Here is a 19,434-nt window from a genome sequence, read left to right as displayed (position 1 = left end):
GAGAGTTTGTGAGCTCAGTGGATATTATGGAGTCCAGATGGAGGATTTTGTGGGGCTGGATGGAGAATTTTTGGGGCCACAGGGAGATCTGGGGGCTGCATGAAAGATCTGCAGTCTCGATGGAGGTTTGGGGCTGGATAGAAATGTTGGGTTGGTTGGAGGCATTTGGTCTGAATGGAGCCTTGTGGGCCTGGATGCAGAGATTGTGTCTGCGTGTAGAGATCAGAGTTGCATGGAGATTTAGGGGCTGGATGGAGGTTTCAGAGGGGATGGAGATTTTTCGGGATGGGTGACATTTATGGGGCTGGATGGTGAATGTGGGGACTGAATGGAGTTTTTTTGGGTGGATGGATGGATGGATGGATGGATGGATGGATGGATGGATGGATGGATGGATGGATGGATGAGCAGATGAGTAACAGTGATGGAAAGCAGCCCACACAGCTGGGAACAGACCTGTCAGATGTGTAAGGCCGCTTTGCTCAGGGCACAAGAGCTCTCCATCCCCAGTGCAGGCAGTCCAGAAAGGAAGGCATTAGAGCAGCATGGCTGAAGCGGGACCTGCTGGTCAAAGTGGAGAGCAAGAAGCAGATGCACAGGCAGTGTCAGCAGGGCCAGGGAGCCTGGCAGGAGGTTGGTGTCGGTGCTGGTCTGTGTGGGGCTAGGGGCAGGAAGGCCAAGGCCCAGCTGGAACTGGACGTGGTGAGGGGTGCAAAGAAGAACGAGGAAGGCTTCGACAGGGCTGTCAATCTGAAAAGGAAAGTCCCGGAGGGTGAACCCAAGAGTGAGCAATGCAGGCAGGCTGGAAACAACACACAAGAAGACAGACTCCTTCATGGGGTATATGGGTTCCGCACACAGCCTCTGTGTGTCAGTAGATTCAATCAGACTCAAAAATGCTGTCCCACAGTCTGAGAGCAAGGCAAGGTCCATCCCTTGTTCCTGTCCTTCTAATTCAGACGGCAGAATGATTTCCTGATCTGATGGGTCTGGCAGCACCACACACCCTCGCTGAGTGCTATTCCGTTCAGCAGTGAATTGGCTCTGCAGGGCTGCCAATGGCCCCTGCCAGGATTTCAGCCTTCCATCAGCAGTGTGTTGAATGAAAGCATCTCCTTCTAGGCTGTCAGCAGCACTGCTCCCAACACAGCGCACACTGTGTGGTTCTGAGCCCAAGGCATTCCCAGCGGTAAAGGGCACACAGTGCCCCTTTTCAGCTCCTCAGGAACAGGGGAGCAGCCCAGCACTGGCATTTCCCAGGCAGCCATGGCTTGCCCCTGCTCGGGCCTGTCACAGCATGGAGCCTTCATGACTTCAATCATTGCATGAGCGCTCTCATCCCCCCTTCTGCACCAGCACTGCAAATCCTCAAAATGGACCATGATTGCTTTCCTCCCTGCATCTCTCTCTCTTACGTTCCTTATCTGCTTCTCTCCAATTTCTCTCCTTTCTTTTCCTCTCTCTTCCTCATTTTCCTCCCAGTCATCTTTTACGCTTCTCCTGCAGCAGCCATGAACCATGACAGCACAGGGTTGAGAGCGTGTGGGGCACCTCAACAGGCGCAGTGTGCAGAGTGCATCTCTCCACTTGTCGCACCCCAGAGGGGCCCCACAGTGCAACCACCCCTATGTGCTAATATGTCCACATCAGCAGTTGACATCATATCATCCTGAAAAAGAAAGGGGAACTGACAGCAGGGCTCTGGCCAATTCCTTTCCCCTCTGCAGTCTCACTGTCCCCAAGCTGCTCCTGCCTCATGGCACCAATGGCGGTGAACCTCATTCTCGGTGAGTGACCATGGGGACGTGGTGCCACGGGGGTTGGTGGCCCAGTGTGGGATCAGGACTGTGTCCCTTGCAGGTTGGTGGCTGGTGGCAGCGAGCAGGGCACAGCAACGTGAGTATGGGGACAGGGGGAGAATGGGGACAGAGGGAGGGGTGCGAGTGGAGGGGGAGAGCAGAGGGGCTGAGGAGGGTGTGCAGGGACAAGGCTGACTGCTGTCCCCTGTCCTAGTGCCCCGACCCTCCCTGTCACCCCCAGCCAGGGGGTGTCCCTGGGGGACACTGTCACCCTGCGGTGCCACCTGCCCCGGCTGGCTGCCTGGGTCTGGCTGTACCAGGAAGGAGGTTGGTCGTATAAGAAGCGGAAGGAGAAGGAGCAGGACACGAGCGAGTTCTTCTTTGATAGCACACTGCGGGAACACGCAGGTCGTTATCGGTGTCAGTACCAGGTGTCTGAGTCAGCCGAGGTGTCAGTGGAGAATGACCCCGTGGAGCTGGTGCTGACAGGTGAGGACACTGGGGACAGCAAATGGCTCTGGCTGCTCCCCACAGGACCGTGTCCTACTGCTGTCCCCTTCCTCATGCAGATGTCAGATATCCCCCATCCAGCATTTCCCTTCACCCTGAGCAACATGTGGGAACAGGGACCAACGTCACCATCCGCTGCTGGAACAAGGACTATGGGGCCGCCTTCTTCCTGCACAAGGATGGGAGCTCAGACCCTATCAAGCACCAGAACTCCAGTGGTGGGGGCACAGCCACTTTCACCCTCTTTGGGGTGACCCCAGCTGACAGTGGCACCTACAGGTGCTCCTATCACCCCAAGAACTACTCCTTTCTTTCCTCACCCCTTGGGGACAGCATGACGCTGGAGGTGACACCCACACCTGCACGCCCAGGTAGGTACCTGCCCCCCATGTGTTTGTCCCCAGTGCAACCCATGGGTGGCAGTGTCATCACATCCCTTCCCCATGGAGGTGATGCTGGGGATGAACACACCCAAGTACCTGTACCCCACAGGTGCTGAGTTGGTGTCCCGTGGGAACCTGGTGGTGGCAGTGGTGAGGGGCTGCGCTGCTGTCCTCATCTTTGCCCTCGGCGTCTTCTTTGTCATCGATGCCCGCAGCCTCTGGATACAGAGAGATGAGAGTCTGGGTGGGGAAGGGATTGAATGGCATTGATCTCCTGTACATCTCCTACACATCTCCCCAGATTTCCCCTTCCACTCCTTCCATTCCTCTGTAGAATCCACCAGGTGTACCATTGGATCCACTATACATTGCCTATCAATTCCCTCAGATGTTCCCTGTCCCCATCCCATCTCCTATAAATCCATCATGTATCCCCTGCCTCCCCTTCCAGGCCCTATAAATTATCTAGTCCCTGTCATCTTGTGCATCTGTGTCCATCCTTTACTGATCCACTATAAGTCCACCCAAGTGTTACCTGCCTCCACCTCCACCCCCTGCCTATTCTCACAAGTCCAACAAGTTTCACACCCCCTTCATCCCCCATAACCCCACAATGATCCCCTTCTGTTTTTACTCCGGTGCCTATCCACAAATTCCTGAGGCTGTGCACTTCCAAATAGGTCTTTGGGTCAGGGACCCCTGATCCCAGCCAGTTCCTGGGCACCCCATACTCCACCTGGAACCCAAATCCCTGCCCATGTGGAACCCGGGATCCCCCAAATCAGATGGCTTACTCTAACCTGGTGTGATGCTCAAAATCCTGACCAGGGGGAAGCACAAATCTGCATTGTGGAGATCCCCCAGGGCCCAAATCAAAGTCCTTGCACCAACTGGGGAAAACCCAGCCATAAACATCCCCCTGACAGTGTGGGCAATCCGTACAATGTAATAGGACTCCCAAAATGCACACATATTTACTCACAATATCGGACCAGTGTTACCCCAAATCAAAGTCCCCCCACATCCCCAAACACACCATCACTGACCACACCCACACACTTACAACGGAGCTGTCCCTCCTCACAGCCATACTGTTCTCCACCGTCTCCAGTTGTAGGAGAATGGCTCCAAGAGCAAGGACATTGTGAGTACGAGTGCTACGTGCACTACCCAGGCTATGAGAGCTTGAAGCTGTCAAAGCAAAAAGAAAAGCTGAGGCTGCAGTTAAGATAAGGGGGAAGCTAGCCTGGGGAGAGACTAAGGCAATGGAATGTGAGGAACAGTGTGAAAAGCCGTGTGATGATTAATGCTGGACCAATAGCTATGCGAGCAAGACGCGTGATTTCTGTATGCTAACCAATCATGAGCTGTCTATCTCCGTGTGCACCCTGTATTTCTGTATGAGCTGATTTGGGCAATAAATCGAAGCTCCACCATTACTTCTATGAAGACATGTGGTTTGTTTTGGGCAACCTTCCTCGAAGTGGCGCCCGAACAGGGACCCGGGAAAGCCGCACAAGTTGCCACCGTGATTCGACGTGGAGGCAGCGGGACGCTCGAGAGTTGTCACAGTGGTTTGACCTGGAGGTAACGGGAGTGGGGAAGGTTGCTGCGGGTAAGTGCTGTTTGCCAAGAGGACAGTAGCTCAGAGCATCGTGTGCCGAGAGGAAACGACTCAGACCCGCAGCGGGGTGAGTGCTGTATGCCAAAAATGATGGTAACTCGGGTAGGAAGATTGCGCAGCTTCCTCCTCCACTACTTGCTGCTTGCATGGATGTGGAATTTGCAGCAGCACAGACACTGCTTCTTACTATCCTCGCTAAGCGAGGGGAGACAGTGAAGGACAAAGACCTAGCTAAGATAGTAACGTGGGCCCGAGAACAGGGGTTCTTGAAGGCTTCTCCACTCATTTTCGTAGTGAAAGAATGGCGTGAAATTGGGGACTGCATGTGGGACAGAGCCATTCAGGGCAAGGCGAAGGAGACTACAGCCCTAGGCGCTACCTCGCAAATCATGATTAAAACTCGTGATTAAGACTATGAGAGTGGAGGCGAACGTGGCTGCCTCTGCTACCCAAGTTATAGCCGCTCCTGCGAAGGCAGGGTCCTCTAATTTCCCCAAGAGTTGCTCTCATCTTTTCAATCTCTTTAGAGGACCAATGGCAGTGAGGGGCCTGGTGGGGTCAAGGCAGTGTTCATCCATGCCGAAATTGTTGAGGGGTGGGAGCAGGGGCCTCCGCAGACCACGCTGCATCAGCACCTCCCGAGGAGGAAGCTCCTTCTCAGCCGGCTGCGGCGACTGGCATTAAGATGCGGAAGTACATCGCGGCAGAGAGCAAGGGGGCATGGCGAGCCGGCCGACGCTGTATCCGCCCCTGCCAACCTCCGAGCCTCCTCCCACTGCTGATCTGCCAACCTCCGAGCCTCCTTCCCCCACTGATCTGCAGCAAGTCCCTCTGCCAGTTAGTGGAGATGAGGAGTCTGACTCGGAGGCAGACTTATTCCCTCCTGAACATCATCAAGTTTCTATGGCAATGCCAGGACAACCTACAGTATCTGAATTAGGGAGACAAAGCGACAAAGCCGTACAGAAGCTAGAGGGTCGACGGGACCACGCGCTGAACTTAGTCCCTATAAAACCGGCCCAATCGGTGCAACAACTGGTTCAGCAAATCCCGGCTGTGGAGTCCTGCGTTCCAAAGCCATCCTCTGCTCCTCTGTCTCATTATACTGTGGCAGAAGGGGCTCCAGTAATGGAACGGAGATGGACTGGCATAATTTGGGATGCCATTCTGGAAGGTGAGTGGCAAACAGCAGGTGCGCTTGTCTGTCCACTCATGCAGAGTCCCCAAGGACCGCAATATGAGCAACACGAGTGGAAAGTTTTGCAGCAAGCGAAAAAGACTGTAGGAGAGAATGGGATAAAGTCTGATGTGGCGCGAATGATGCTTGATTGGCTATTTACTGTTGATGTTAATTCCCCGATGGACTGTGCTAATCTGGCTAGGCTGTTGTTAACTCCTTCTCAAGTTATTATTTGGCACTGGGAGGGGGAACACTTAGCGCGGGTGGAGGCTGGGCGTCCGCGTAACCAGGGGGATGTCTTGTATGGGATTAATCCTGACATGATAACAGGTTTGGGAGCATATGGGAATATGGCAGCACAGTTAACGTATCCTTTGCAGCTGCATTACTTGGCAGCTCAGCTGGCTAAGATGGCCTTTAATGCTGTGCCTGACATGCAACCTTGGCCATCGTTCGCTGCCACTCAGCAGGGCCCAACCGAGCAAAATCCACCATTTTTGGACAGGCTGTGGAAGGCTCTTGCCAGTCAAGCAGAGATGTCTGAGGAAACTAAACAGAGCATGTTTCAGCTGCTTGCCTTTGAGAATGCTAATCCCTCTATGAAGTGCCTGCTGGCTACACTCCCAGAAGATGCTGGGGTTGGAGAAATGTTGGATCTTGCTAGTAGGGCAGAGCAACAGCGTAGTGGGCAAGTTATGGCAAATGCCGTGGCACAAGCCATCCTACCCACTGCGAGGCTGCTTGCAGCAGCTGTGATGAGAATAAGTGGGAAGGATGGAGGGCAGAAACCGGGGATATGTTTCTGCTGAGGGCAGAAAGGTCATTTTCACTGTGCCTGTCGCACCAAGGTCTGGTGTGAGCAGTGGCATGGGCCCTCTCCAGGTGGTGAGATCAGTGTGTAAATTTGGTATCAGATGCCTTATACATGGTAAGAGTAGTGCTACGTATAGAGCAAGCTTTGATTAAGCTCCCCCAGGACCCAAGACTAGCTCAACTCTTCTTGCAGGTGAAGCGGGCAAGAGATGATCGCTCTGTGCCTTGTAGCATCCTGCATATCAGGAGTCACCTAGGGACCCAGGGTCTAGGAGAGGGCAACGCTTGTGCTGATGCACTTCTCAGTCCACTACTACATGCCCCGCAGGATTCCTTTCAGGCCGCAAGAAGCAGCCGTAACATGTTCCATCAGTCGGCTAAGGCACTGAGGCGCCAGTTTGGCCTGACGGGTACAGAAGCAAAGGGCATTGTGCGGGCATGCTCTCAGGGTTCACAGCACGGGTCTAGCCTAGGTCTAGGAGTTAATCCAAAGGGTTTACAAGCCTGTGAGATTTGGCAGATGGATGTCACTCATGTACCAGAATTTGGGAGGTTAAAGTATGTACATGTATCCATTGATTCCTTTTCTAGAATGCTGTGGGCTACGGCACAGGCTGGTGAAAAGGCAGCCCATGTGGTGAGGCATTTGACAGCTTGCTTTGCAGTCATGGGCGTGCCTCAGGAGATAAAAACGGATAATGGTCCGGCGTACACGGGAGGTTGGGTTCACAGGTTCTTGCAGATGTGGGGGGTAAAGCATGTCACTGGAATCCCTCATAGTCCCACGGGTCAAGCAATGATAGAAAGAGCTCATAGAACTGTTAAAGAATACCTAACGAAACAGAAGCAGGAGGAAGAGATTGATCCAGTCGTGAGATTATCACGAGTCCTTTTTACCCTTCACTTCCTTAGCTTAGTAGGAAATGCAGAATTAGCTCCCGTAATTATACATCATAGTCAGATTCGTAAGCAGTCTACTCCCTCAGAGAAGGTTCAATATAGGAACCCTACCACTGCCATGGGGGAGGGTCCTGCTCCGCTTCTGTTTAACAGTAGAGGTTATAGTTGTGTCTCCCCAGGATCTGGCCCATTATGGGTTCCCAGTAAATGGACCAAGCCAGCCCCGAACATCAACAACCCATCTCAACCCTACGACTACAACAGCGACTCCGGCGAGCAATAGCCGCGTGGTGTACAGACATCATCCATAGTGCCGCGACTGCCAGGCTGCTACCGGTATTCCCTCAGCAGATGGCAGAAAACATCTCATCGGGAAGGCCTCTTGGCCACTGGGAACTGCCAGGAGCAATTAGCGGTTACAAGAATCAGAAGTGCACTAATTGTGGGGTCGGGTACAGTTATTGATCCAGTGCGGGGGCTGTGGTATTTTTACTCATTGGGATACTGAAACTGTAGGTAAAACTGGTGTGCCGTGTGGTCTTAGCTTACTGACGAGGAACGCTTTGTAGAAGTGTGTAGCACAAATCTAGTGCGTTCTTATAGACAGTGGTTGGTGTGCTGATAAGCGTGCCTTGCTTACTGTAATGCTCGCAAAGAAATGGTTCAAGATGTGATTCCTACTACCTGGCTTGTGCCAAAAGAAAAAGGGGAAATTGTAGGAGAGTGGCTCAGGGAGCAAAAATTTGTGAGCTCGAGTGCTATGTGCACAGCCCAGGCTATGAGACTTTGAAGCTGTCAAAGCAGGAAGAAGAACAAAGGCTTCAGTTAAGATAAGGGGGTAGCTAGCCTGGGAAGAGATCAAGACAGAGGAATGCGAAGAACAGTGAAAAAAGCCGTGTGATGATTAATGCTGTACAAATAGCTAGCGAGCAAGACGCGTGATTTCTGTGTGCTAACCAATTATCAGATGCCGTGTGCACCCTGTATTTCTATATAAGTATGGGCTGATTCTGGCAATAAAAACCCCTTTAGAAGTTTCCACCATTACTTCTGTGAAGATGCGTGGATTCATCCAGGCCACCTTCCTCGAGTTCACCATCCTGGGCTTTCCTTTTCAGGTTGACAGCCCTGTCAAAGCCTTCCTCGTTCTTCTTTGCACCCCTCACCACGTCCAGTTCCAACTGGGCCTTGGCCTTCCTGCCCCCAGCCCCACACAGACCAGCACGAGCACCACCCTCCTGCCAGGTTCCCTGGCCCTGCTGACACTGCCTGTGCATCTGCTTCTTGCTCTCCACTTTGACCAGCAGGTCCCACTTCAGCCATGCTGCTCTCTTGCCTTCCTTTCCGGACAGCCTGCACTGGGGATGGAGAGATCTTGTGCCCTGAGCAAAGCGGCCCTACATATCTGACAGCTCTGCTCCTCTCCCTGTCCTTGAGGACAAATTCCCAGCTGTGTGGGCTGCTTCCCATCACTCTGTCTCTCGTCCATCCATGTGCCTATCAATCTGTCCGTTCATCCATCCATCCATCCATCCATCCATCCATCGGCCTGCTGGATCTCCTGCTCCTGGGGATGCACCTCCTGATCCAGTATGGACACAACAAATTCAAGCCACCTTCTGCCTGTTCATCTCTCTATCTTGTTACCTATTGGCCCTACTATCCACACAAACACCTTAACTATCTTTCCTACTGTCTATCTGTCCGTCCACTCCCAAAACCTCCACTCACCCCCAAAATCCCCAACCAGACCCTAAAAAACTCCAATTGACCCCCAGAATCTATGTACTGACCCCAAAACTTCCATTCATCCCAGTGATCTCCACCCATTCCCAAAACCTCCATCTCACACCAAACTCTACATCCAACTCCACCATCTCCATCCAGCCACCCCTAATCCTTCATCCAGTCCCAACATCCACACCCCACACCACCCTCCAAACACAGCCCTCCAAAACCTCAATGAACTCCAGGACCTTCAGCCACAAAAATCATCATCCACCCCAAAAAAAACGGCATTCAGTCCACACATCCACCATCCAGCCCCATAAATGTCACTCATCCCCCAAAACCTCCGTCCCCTCTGAAACCTCCTTCCTGCCTCTCAATCGACACCAACCTCTGATCTCTACAGCCAGACACAATCTCTACATCCAGGCCTCCAAGACTCCATTCAACCGCAAAATCCATCATTCAAACCCCAAAACCCCATCTACACCAAAACCTCCATCCACCCCAAAACCCTCCACTCAGTCCGAAAGCCTCCAACCAACCCAACATTTCTATCCAGCCCCAAAACTCCATCGAGAAGACTGCAGATCCTTCATGAAGCTCCCAGATCTTTCTGTGGTCCCAAAAGGTCTCATCCAGCCCCCCCCACAATCCTCCATCTGGACTCCATAATATCGATCGAGCTCACAAACTCTCCAGCATTTCCCCTTCCACCACCAAAAGGGGGAAGTCAGCTCTCCTGCCCTTCCCCGCACTGCTGCTCCCACACACAGCCCTCCCACACACCAACTTCCTCTTCTCCCCCACTTTCTGGAAAACCCCACAACCCCTCTGTCCTGTTTCCAGCCATCACCCAAAGGCATTTTCCCTCCTCACCACAAATCCTGCCCCAACACCACTGTGGGATGGGGGCTGGTTTGGCTTGTGGAGATGGAAATGCGCCGTAGGGAGCACACGGAAAGGACACGTGAGCTGTGGGGACAGATGTGGTGCAGGCAGAGGGCACGTGTTGATGACATGCATGTGCTGTGGAGGCACACCTGTAGTGCAGACCCAGGGAGCACACGCTAAGGACACACATGAGCAGCAGTGTGTACAGCTGGTGGTGCACACATACAGCATCGCACAGACACACAAAAAATAACATAGTTCAGTGTGTCCCACACGTGTGTTTGTACACCTGTTGTGCACATGGGATGGTGCACACCCATTTAATACAGATCCACGTGTTCACACGCACAGGTACATGGCTGTAATTCACACGTGATGGTGAGCACACCGAGCACACTGGCACTGTGCACCCTTGAAGACCATGTGTGCACACAACACACCCGTGTTTGCGTACACATCTGGGGGCATCAGCGGGGTCCCCGCGTGCCCACCTCGGCGTAGATAATGGGGGGTTCCGGGGTGGTAGAAGAGCCGCGGGGGTGGGTGCTGGGGGTCACAGCTTGCAGCTGGGCGTAGGTCAGACCCTCGCTGTCACCGGTGGACACCTGGGGACACAGGGACAGCAGTGTGACCATGGGATCCCAACATCCCAACTGAGGGGATGATGGCATTGTGTAATGGGTGGGGGGCTGTCCAGGAGAAGGGGGTTGGGATTATGGGGTGGTGTAGATTTTGGGAAGCTGTGGCTATGACCCTGGGGTTCCCTGTGGGTGGTGTTTGGGGGTTCCCACTATGTTATGGGGCTGCACATAGAGTCTGGGGATGTTTAAGGCTTGGAGCATGCCAGGGGGCTTCAGTTTGGGTTGTGGGGCATCCCTATGGTGGAGGTTTGGAGGTCCCCATGGGATGTTACGGATGGGTGTTTCGCACAACATCGTTGGAATCCATAAAGGGGTTTACTATGGGCAGTGTTTGGGGTTTCCTGTTGAGATCTGGGGGAGGGGCAATGGGGCACGTTGCGGTTAGGGTCTCCTGACCCAGACACTGACCTGGAACTGCACGGCCTCAGGGCTTCTGGAGGTGGCACCTGAGTCATAAAGGGGAGGAGAGAAGGGTGGGATTATGAAGGGACCAAACAACACCAGTGGGGATCTATAGGGGATCTATGGAGGATCAAAGCCATTTAACCCCTTCCCCACCAGGCCTCTCATCTGTCTGCATTCGTCTTCTCTGAGCAACGAGGAGGAAAGAGACAGTGAGGACAATGATGATGACAATGGCAGCAGCACAGCCCCCCGACACTGCTGCCACCAGGTTCCTGCTGGGACCCACATTGTCACCTGTGGGGTCAAAGTGTTTAAGGTGTCCCTGTAAACAGTCCCCACCTCAATGGATGAGGGATGCAGTGACACTGTCACCTACTGGTGAGAGGGGGTGCCCTGAAGGGGAGCTCAGACCTACCTGGGGGTGCAGGTCTGGGAATCACCTCCAGGGTCACATTATCCCCAAGGGGTGAGGACAGAAGGTAGGAGCCCCCTACGCGGTAGGAGCACCTATAGGTGCCAGAGTCAGCTGGGGTCACCCCAAAGAGGGTGAAGGTGGCAGTGCCCCCACCATTGGGTTCCTGGTGCTGGATAGGGGCTGAGTGCCCGTCCTTGTGCAGGAAGATGGTGCCCCCGTATTGCTGGTTCCAGCACTGGATGGTGATGTTGGTCTCCATCTTCACATATTCTCTGGGGATCAGGGAAATGCCAGGTGGGGGATACCTGTGATCTGAGCACAGAGAGGTAACAGAGATGGAACACAGCCCTGTGGGAACAGCCCAGGGCCGTCTGCTTTCCCCAGTGCCCTCACCTGTCACCAACAGCTCCACGGGGTGACTCTTCTCTGATGTCCCTGCAGGCTCCAACCCCTGGTACTGGCACTGATATCTCACTGCATCTACCTGCTTTATGCCAGCCAGGGAGAACTCAGCCATGTCCTGCACGTTGTCCTTCTGCTCGATGTATGTTGCATTTTGGTACTGATAGAGTCGGACCCAGGCAGCTGGATGGGGCAGGTGGCATCGCAGGGTGACATTGTCCCCCAGGGACACCCCCTGGTTGGGGTGCAGTGACAGGGAGGGTCGGGGCACTAGGACAGGGGACAGCAGTCAGCCTTGTCTCTGCACACCCTCCTCAGCCCCTCTGCTGGCCCCCTCACCAAGCTCCCCTCCCTCCGTCCCCATTCTCCCCCTGTCCCCATACTCACGTTGCTGTGCCCAGCTCGCAGCCACCAGCCACCAACCTGCAAGGGACACGGTCCTGGTCCCACACAGGGCCACCAACCCCCGCGGCACCACGTCCCCTTTGTCACTCACCGAGGATGAGGGCCGCCGCCATTGGTGCCGTGAGGCAGGAGCAGCTTGTGACAGTGAGACTGCAGCGGAGAAAGGAAATGGCCAAGAGCAGCTTTCAGTTTCCAAGGGATAAGAAGTGACATGATGTCACCTCCCCAGTTTTGCAATTGCAGTCCCCCAGGGGTAGTGTGTTTGGTTATCAGCCATGGGCTGCCATGCATGGAGGTGCAATTGCAGTCCCTGTTGGGGTGCCCCACACAGGCTGTCAAATATTAGCTGCCTGCAAATTGCTGCCAGAGTGTGGCAATGAATAGTGTCCTCCAGGGGGTCATGGTTCAGTAATTTTATTATTGGTAGTCCACATCGTAACATCATGGACAGCACGGGTGATTAAAGGGTTAACACTTCAGTTCTGTTGGTTGACAACCTTCCAGAAACCTGCTTCTCAAAAGAGAAGAAGAACTGCATATCCCAGAGGACCTCACGGTCAGAGAAAGAAGACACGGCACAGAAGTCACGGGATCGGGCTCTGTCAGTTCTCTCTTGCTCTGGTAGCCACGCAGAGGGCTGGGTGTGCTTCCAAGGCATGCACCTTCATTCAAGGAGGACTTTTGGTTTCAGAAACCTTCTCTCTCTTATTTTATTTGATTTATTACCCTCAATTACAATTAGATGGTATTATATTGTGTTATCTTGCATTCCGATATCACAGTCAGTAAAATAATTTTTCCTCCTTTGACCGTTGCCTCTGCTCATTCTCTTTCCCTCTCTGAGCCCAGCTCCCGTTCCTCTACCCCTTTCCCTTCTCCATTCCCATTTTTTGGGAACCAAGGGGCCCACTGGCCTACAGCCCCCCTGTCACGGGCATAGATTGATCTGGATTGACCTAGATAGCCCCATGATATAGGGGTTTGCCTGAAACTGGAGGAGAAGAGGAAGTTTGTGTGTGGGAGGGCTCTGTGTGGGAGCAGCAGTGAGGGGAAGGGCAGGAGAGCTGACTTCCCCCTTTTGGTGATAAAAGAGGAAATGCTGGAGAGTTTGTGAGCTCGATGGAGATTTTTGAGCACAGATGGCAGATTTTGTGGGGCTGGATGGAGATTTAGGGGCCACAGGTTGATCTGGCAGCTGCATGAAGGATCTGCAGTCTCGATGGAGGTTTGGGGCTGGATAGAAATGTTGGGTTGGTTGGAGGCTTTCCGACTGAGTGGAGGATTGTGGGGTGGATGGAGGTTTTGTTGTAGATGAGGTATTAGGGTTTGAATGATGGATTTGGTGGTTGAATGGAGTCTTGGGGGTGTGGATGTAGAGATTGGGTCTGGCTGTAGAGATCAGAGTTGGATGGAGATTTAGGGGCTTGTCATGGTTTTGTAAGTTTGCTATTGGTATTCCACATCATAACATCATGGACAAAAGAGAAGAAGAACTACGTATCCCAGCAGACCTCACGGTCAGAGAAGGAAGATACATCACGGAAGATACGTCATCTGGTTGCGCACGGTCTTTCGCTTTCAGTTGCTGGCAGGGAGAGGAGTGGGTGTGCTTTCCAAGCCATGCGCCTTCATCAAGTAAGGCTTTCGGTTTCGGAAGCTCTCTCACTCTCACTCTCTCTCTCTCTTTCTCTCTCTCTCTCTTATTTCCTTTGATTTATTACCTTTACTTTCAATTAGATTGTATTATATCACGTCATCTTGCATTCCGACATCACAGTTAGTAAAGTAAGTTCTCCTCCTTAGATTGTTGCCGCTGCTCTGGTTTTTTTTGTGCGGAGGGGAATCCAAAGGGCCCACGATCCTACTGTCCCGCTGTCACGGGCATAGATTAATCTAGATAACTCTGTGACAACATGACATTTTGCATACAGACATGGAGGCGCGCTAGTAGGTTTGTGATACACGTGTATGTACATCTCTGTTGCCCATGTGACAGCAGACACACGTGTAAAGTGTGTGTATCATATGCATGCAGTGCACGTGATGGTGAGCACACACAACACCCTTGCACATGGCGATGGTGATGTTCATCCTGCACCCAGCATACACGTTTTTGTGCACTAAAGTAGCTTGCACATGTGTTGTGTGTAAGCATGGCCATGCACTGCTCTGGTTTTGTAGATCTTTGGGTTGGAGTGGGGTAATTTTTGCTGTCCCAGAAGAATGGTGATGGAACTTTGGAGTCACTTGGGAATAATTGGAGATTCTCAACTGCTGGTATGGAATTCATGGTGCGTAAGGAAGAACTTTGGGGTGAGAAAGGAGCCTTTGAGGGTAACTGATGTTATCCAAGGGCAACTGATGTCATCTACCTGGACTTCCACAACGTCTTTTGTCGCCGAGCAACTTGTCGAGGTTCCCTGGAGAGCAATATTCAGCCAAGGCGCGGCATGGACGAGGCCACACACCCATATGGTTACTAGTAGCCAAGCAATTTAATAACAACTGTGCACAGCTGTTTATATAGAGCAGTACAAATAACATGCTAAGTACAACAAGGCACGGTTCTCATAACTTGTGGTTGATTGCAGCTTGTCTCATGGCACCTGGCACAGCAGTCTCTATCGCAGCTCTGCATTCCTTTCGCCAACTCCCATCGTTGTTCTGTGTGAGACAGTGATCCATAGCAACTGTTTTGCTCGCAGTGACCCAGGGGGAGAAAAACATGACCTCCCTGGGTCAGCCATCCATCCACAGTTCCCCCGTTCTTTTCTTGCACAAGCAAAACAGCCGAGGTAACAATTGCGAGCATTTTCTTAAAAACAGCAGTAACCAAACAAATTATGAGGATTCCCACCACCAGCAACATCAGTAGACAAAGGCCCTCCTTGACAAGGCCACGAAGCCATCCCATGACCTCGAGCTAATAACAGAAAGTCTATGGCAGCGTGATTTTGTAGCAAGGCATGCCGTAAGCTGTTTTGATCAAGCAGAAGCTGTTCGAAAAAGGAGAGCGCAACCCTTGTGGCAAGCGATAAGAGCTCAGTGTTATCATTACATTCAGGGGTTAGCAGAGCACACTTCATGCAGTTAGAGAGGTTAGAGAGACAAATGTTTCAAAGCTGCGCAAAGGGAGGAGCAAACATAGTTAATTTTCCTAAATAACAAATTTACAAGGTCCAGCTATCACCCGGCTAGGGATGCCCTGCCACGCTCTGTCTCCACAGATCAAAAAGATGTCCGGAAGGCAATGCCTTCGCAGAGCCATTGCACCATATAGTCGCGTTGTTACCTTTTGCAGCTGCACCATAGGCACCCAAACCCTGTCTTTTTTGATGTATTGGTGCCACAGTAACCACCAGCATCCCGATAAGTAAATTTACCACCGCTAGATACATTAGTCCAAGAGGTCCAATTCAGCCCTTTATAGAGATTTGGGCCCTGCTGGGTATTGCCGAATACAAAGCAGGTCTGGATCCAATTTTGTGACATGTTCCCTATCGCCTGCGATTCCATAAGTTACAGTTCCTGGATGGTCCCAATGCAGTGAGACATTTAGTCCAGCAATCAGTTCAGCAAAACAGCCCAGCCCATGTAGAAGCCACCATAGAGCCAGTGCAGGCAGTTGTCGGCTTCGATGAGGAGGCGCAGCAAGGTCTGCGGAGGCTGCTGCCACCCCCCCCCGCCCCGCCCACCAGGCTGCCCCGCGCCAGCTTCTGCAGCTCGACAGGCACCACGGCGCTGGTGCAGTGCTTCTCGATGTAGTCCTGGAAAGCCCTTTACTCCCATGGTGAGCACCGCGCGACGGCTGATGTGGCTGTGGCGGCGGCCATTCAGCGGGGGGTCATATGGCCTTCAAGGTGTTGGCAACAGCACGCCACATACGATCTCAGAGGCTTCAGTAACTTCTCATCCTTCCCCCCAAATATCACACAGTCCCACATATGATCTCCTATATCACGCCATTCTTCCGCTATGAAAATGAGCAGAGGAGTCTTCAGGAACCCCTGTTCTCGGGCCCACGTTACTAGCTTAGCTAGGTCCTTATCCTTCACTGTCTCCCCTTGCTTAGCAAGGATACTAAGAAGCAGGGTCTGTCCATGCTAGCAGCAGTTGGCGGAGGAGGAAGCTGCGCACACTTCCTACCCAAGTTGCTGCCTGCTCAGCACACGGCACTCACCCCGCTGCGGGTCAGAGTCGTTGTCCTCTCAGCACACGATGCTCTGAGCTACCGTCCTCTTGGCAAACGGCACTTACTCGCAGCAACCTTCCCCGCTCCCATTGCCTCCACGTCAAACCGCTGTGACAACTCTCGAGCGTCCCGCTGCCTCTACATCGAACCATGGTGGCAACTTGTGCGGCTTTCCCGGGTCCCTGTTCGGGTGCCACTTCCAGGAAGGTTGCCCGAAACGAACCCACATGTCTTCATAGAAGTAATGGTGGAGCTTTGATTTATTGCCCAAATCAGCTCATACTTATACAGAAATACAGGGTGCACATGGAGATAGACAGCTCACGATTGGTTAGCATACAAAAATCACGTGTCTTGCTCGCAAAGCTATTGGTCCAGCATTAATCATCACACGGCTTTTCACACTGTTCCTCACATTCCATTGCCTTAGTCTCTCCCCAGGCTAGCTTCCCCCTTATCTTAACTGCAGCCTCAGCTTTTCTTTTTGCTTTGACAGCTTCAAGCTCTCATAGCCTGGGTAGTACACGTAGCACTCGTACTCACAATGTCCTTGCTCTTGGAGCCATTCTCCTACAACTGGAGATGGTGGAGAACAGTATGGCTGTGAGGAGGGACATCTCTGTTGTAAGTGTGTGGGGGTGGTCAGTGATGGTGTGTTTGGGGATGTGGGGGGACTTTGATTTGGGGTAACATTGGTTCGATATTGAGAGTAAATATGTGTGCCTTTTGGGGGTCCTATTACATTGTATCGATTGCCCACACTGTCAGGGGGATGTTTATGGCTGGTTTTCCCAGTTGGTGCAAGGACTTTGATTTGGGCCCTCGGGGATCTCCACAAGGCAGATTTGTGCTTCCCCCTGGTCAGGATTTTGAGCATCACACAAGGTTAGAGTAAACCATCTGATGTGGGGGATCCCGGGGTCCACATGGGCAGGGATTTGGGTTCCAGGTGGAGTATGAGGTTCCCAGGAACAGGCTGGGATCAGGGGCCCCTGACCCAAAGACTTATCTGGAACTGCTCAGCCTCAGGAATTTGTGGGTAGGCACCGGAGTCAAAACAGAAGGGGATCATTGTGGGGTTATGGGGGATGAAGGGGGTGTGAACTTGTTGGACTTGTGAGAATAAACAGGGGATGCAAGAGGAGGTAGGTAACACTTGGGTGTATTTATAGTGGATCAATAAAGGATGGACACAGATGCACAAGATGACAGGGACTAGATAATTTATAGGGCCTGGAAGGGGAGGCAGGGGATACATGATGGATTTATAGGAGATGGGATGGGGGCAGGGAACATCTGAGGGAATCGATAGGCAATGTATAGTGGATCCAATGGTACACCTGGTGGATTCTACAGAAGAATGGAAGGAGAGGAAGAGAAAGACTGGGGAGATGTGTAGGGGATGTACAGGAGATCCAAGCCATTAAATCCCTTCCCCACCCAGACTCTCATCTCTCCGTATCCAGAGGCTGCGGTCATCGATGACAAAGAAGACGCCGAGGGCAAAGAATGAGGACAGCAGCGCAGCCCCTCACCACTGCCACCACCAGGTTCCCACGGGACACCAACTCAGCACCTGTGGGGTACAGGTACTTGGGTGTGTTCATCCCCAGCATCACCTCCATGGGGAAGGGATGTGATGACACTGCCACCCATGGGTGGCGCTGGGGACAAACACATGGGGGGCAGGTACCTACCTGGGGGTGCAGGTGTGGGTGTCACCTCCAGTGTCACGCTGTCCCCAAGGGGTGAGGAAAGAAAGGAGTAGTTCTTGGGGTGATAGGAGCACCTGTAGGTGCCCACTGTCAGCTGGAGTCACCCCAAAGAGTGTGAAGGAGACTGCGCCAACATCATCTGGACCAGGTGCTGGATAGGAGCTGAGCGTCCATCCTTGTGCAGGAGGAAGGTGGCCCCATAGTCCTTGTTCCAGCAGCGGATGGTGACATTGGTCCCTGTCCTCACACGTTCCTCGGGGTGAAGGGAGATATGAGGTGGGGGGAAATTGCGATCTGCATGAGGGAGTGGACAGCAATGGGACATGGTCCTGTTGAGAACTCACAGAGCTGTCCACTGTCCCAGTGTTCTCACCTGTCAGCACCAGCTCCACAGGGTCACTCTTCATTGACACCTCGGCTGATTCAGACACCCGGTACTGACACCAGTAACGACCTGCGTGTTCCCGCTCCGTGCTAACAAAGAAGAACTCGGCCGCGTTCTCCTCCTTCTCCTTCCCCTTGTAGTACGACAAACCTCCTTCCTGGTACAGCCAGACCCAGGCAGCCAGCCGGGGCAGGTGGCAGCGCAGGGTGAAAGTGTCCCCCCAGGGACACCCCCTGGTTGGGGGTGCAGCGACGGGAGGGTCGGGGCACTAGGACAGGGGACAGCAGTCAGCCTTGTCCTTGCACGCCATCCTCAGCCCCTCTGCTGGCCTCCTGACCACACTCCCCTCCCTCTGTCCCCATTCTCCCCCTGTCCCCATACTCACCTTGCTGTGCCCTGCTCGCTGCCACCAGCCACCAACCTGCAAGGGACACGGTCCTGGTCCCACACAGGGCCATCAACCCCCGTGGCACCACGTACCCATTGTCACTCACCAAGGATGAGGGCCACCGCCATTGGTGCCATGAGGCAGGAGCAGCGTGGGGACAGCGAGACTGCAGTGAGGACAAGGAGTGTCTGGAGATCCACTCTCACTTCCCCTTGGAGACACAGTGACATGATGTCACCTCCTCATCTGACAATCCTCTTCCCCATGCCGTGGCACCATGGGGCCCAGGATGGGATGACACACGTGGAGTGGTACATACAACGTTACTGCGGTGTCCCACACAGGCTGACAGCTGTCAGCTGTCACACACTGGCCCAAAAAGGCTGCCTGTGCGTGCCCTGGCTGGGTGTCCCCCATGATATCCCAACTGCAGCACACATGGCTGCATTGAGGTGTCCCACATGGGATGTTACATGAGGTCCCCAACATGTCTACCCTGCACATTCCCCACTGTCCCCACCGCACTTTCCCACTGGGGGCAGCATCAGGAATCCTTGGGGACACCTCACATCTGGAAGGGCAGACAGACAACCGGCTTCAGGTGGGGGAAAATCACAGCAATCATCTCCACGGAAACTTATCTGTTTCCTTGACA

General features: G+C 53.1%; 3 protein-coding genes across 3 annotated transcripts; 2 read left to right on the top strand and 1 right to left on the bottom strand.

Moving 5' to 3' along the window:
- Positions 1-1,756: 1,756 nt before the first annotated feature.
- Positions 1,757-3,170, top strand: LOC121107894 (platelet glycoprotein VI-like). The gene is made up of 5 exons (XM_040654514.1): positions 1,757-1,787; positions 1,861-1,900; positions 2,014-2,288; positions 2,369-2,680; positions 2,802-3,170. Exons 1-5 carry the CDS (start codon positions 1,757-1,759, stop codon positions 2,960-2,962), a joined length of 819 nt encoding a protein of 272 aa, XP_040510448.1. The 3' UTR covers positions 2,963-3,170.
- Positions 3,171-3,557: 387 nt separating this feature from the next.
- On the top strand, positions 3,558-8,256 carry LOC124417459. Its single transcript, XM_046904842.1, has one exon. It carries the CDS (start codon positions 5,037-5,039, stop codon positions 6,303-6,305), a length of 1,269 nt encoding a protein of 422 aa, XP_046760798.1. The 5' UTR covers positions 3,558-5,036; the 3' UTR covers positions 6,306-8,256.
- Positions 8,257-10,089: 1,833 nt separating this feature from the next.
- On the bottom strand, positions 10,090-13,037 carry LOC107055386 (osteoclast-associated immunoglobulin-like receptor). The gene is made up of 8 exons (XM_040653996.1): positions 13,032-13,037; positions 12,191-12,281; positions 12,082-12,117; positions 11,686-11,964; positions 11,293-11,604; positions 11,031-11,171; positions 10,881-10,918; positions 10,090-10,436 (listed from the first exon to the last, which is right to left on the bottom strand). The coding sequence occupies exons 1-8, from the start codon at positions 13,035-13,037 to the stop codon at positions 10,299-10,301; spliced, it is 1,041 nt and encodes a 346-aa protein (XP_040509930.1). The 3' UTR covers positions 10,090-10,298.
- Between the last annotated feature and the right edge of the window lie 6,397 nt (positions 13,038-19,434).

Source organism: Gallus gallus, chromosome 31, assembly GCF_016699485.2.
Source record: "Gallus gallus isolate bGalGal1 chromosome 31, bGalGal1.mat.broiler.GRCg7b, whole genome shotgun sequence".
Lineage (NCBI taxonomy): Eukaryota > Metazoa > Chordata > Aves > Galliformes > Phasianidae > Gallus > Gallus gallus.
Note: the sequence above shows the minus strand (reverse complement) of the source record. Positions and strands in the feature narration are given on the sequence as shown.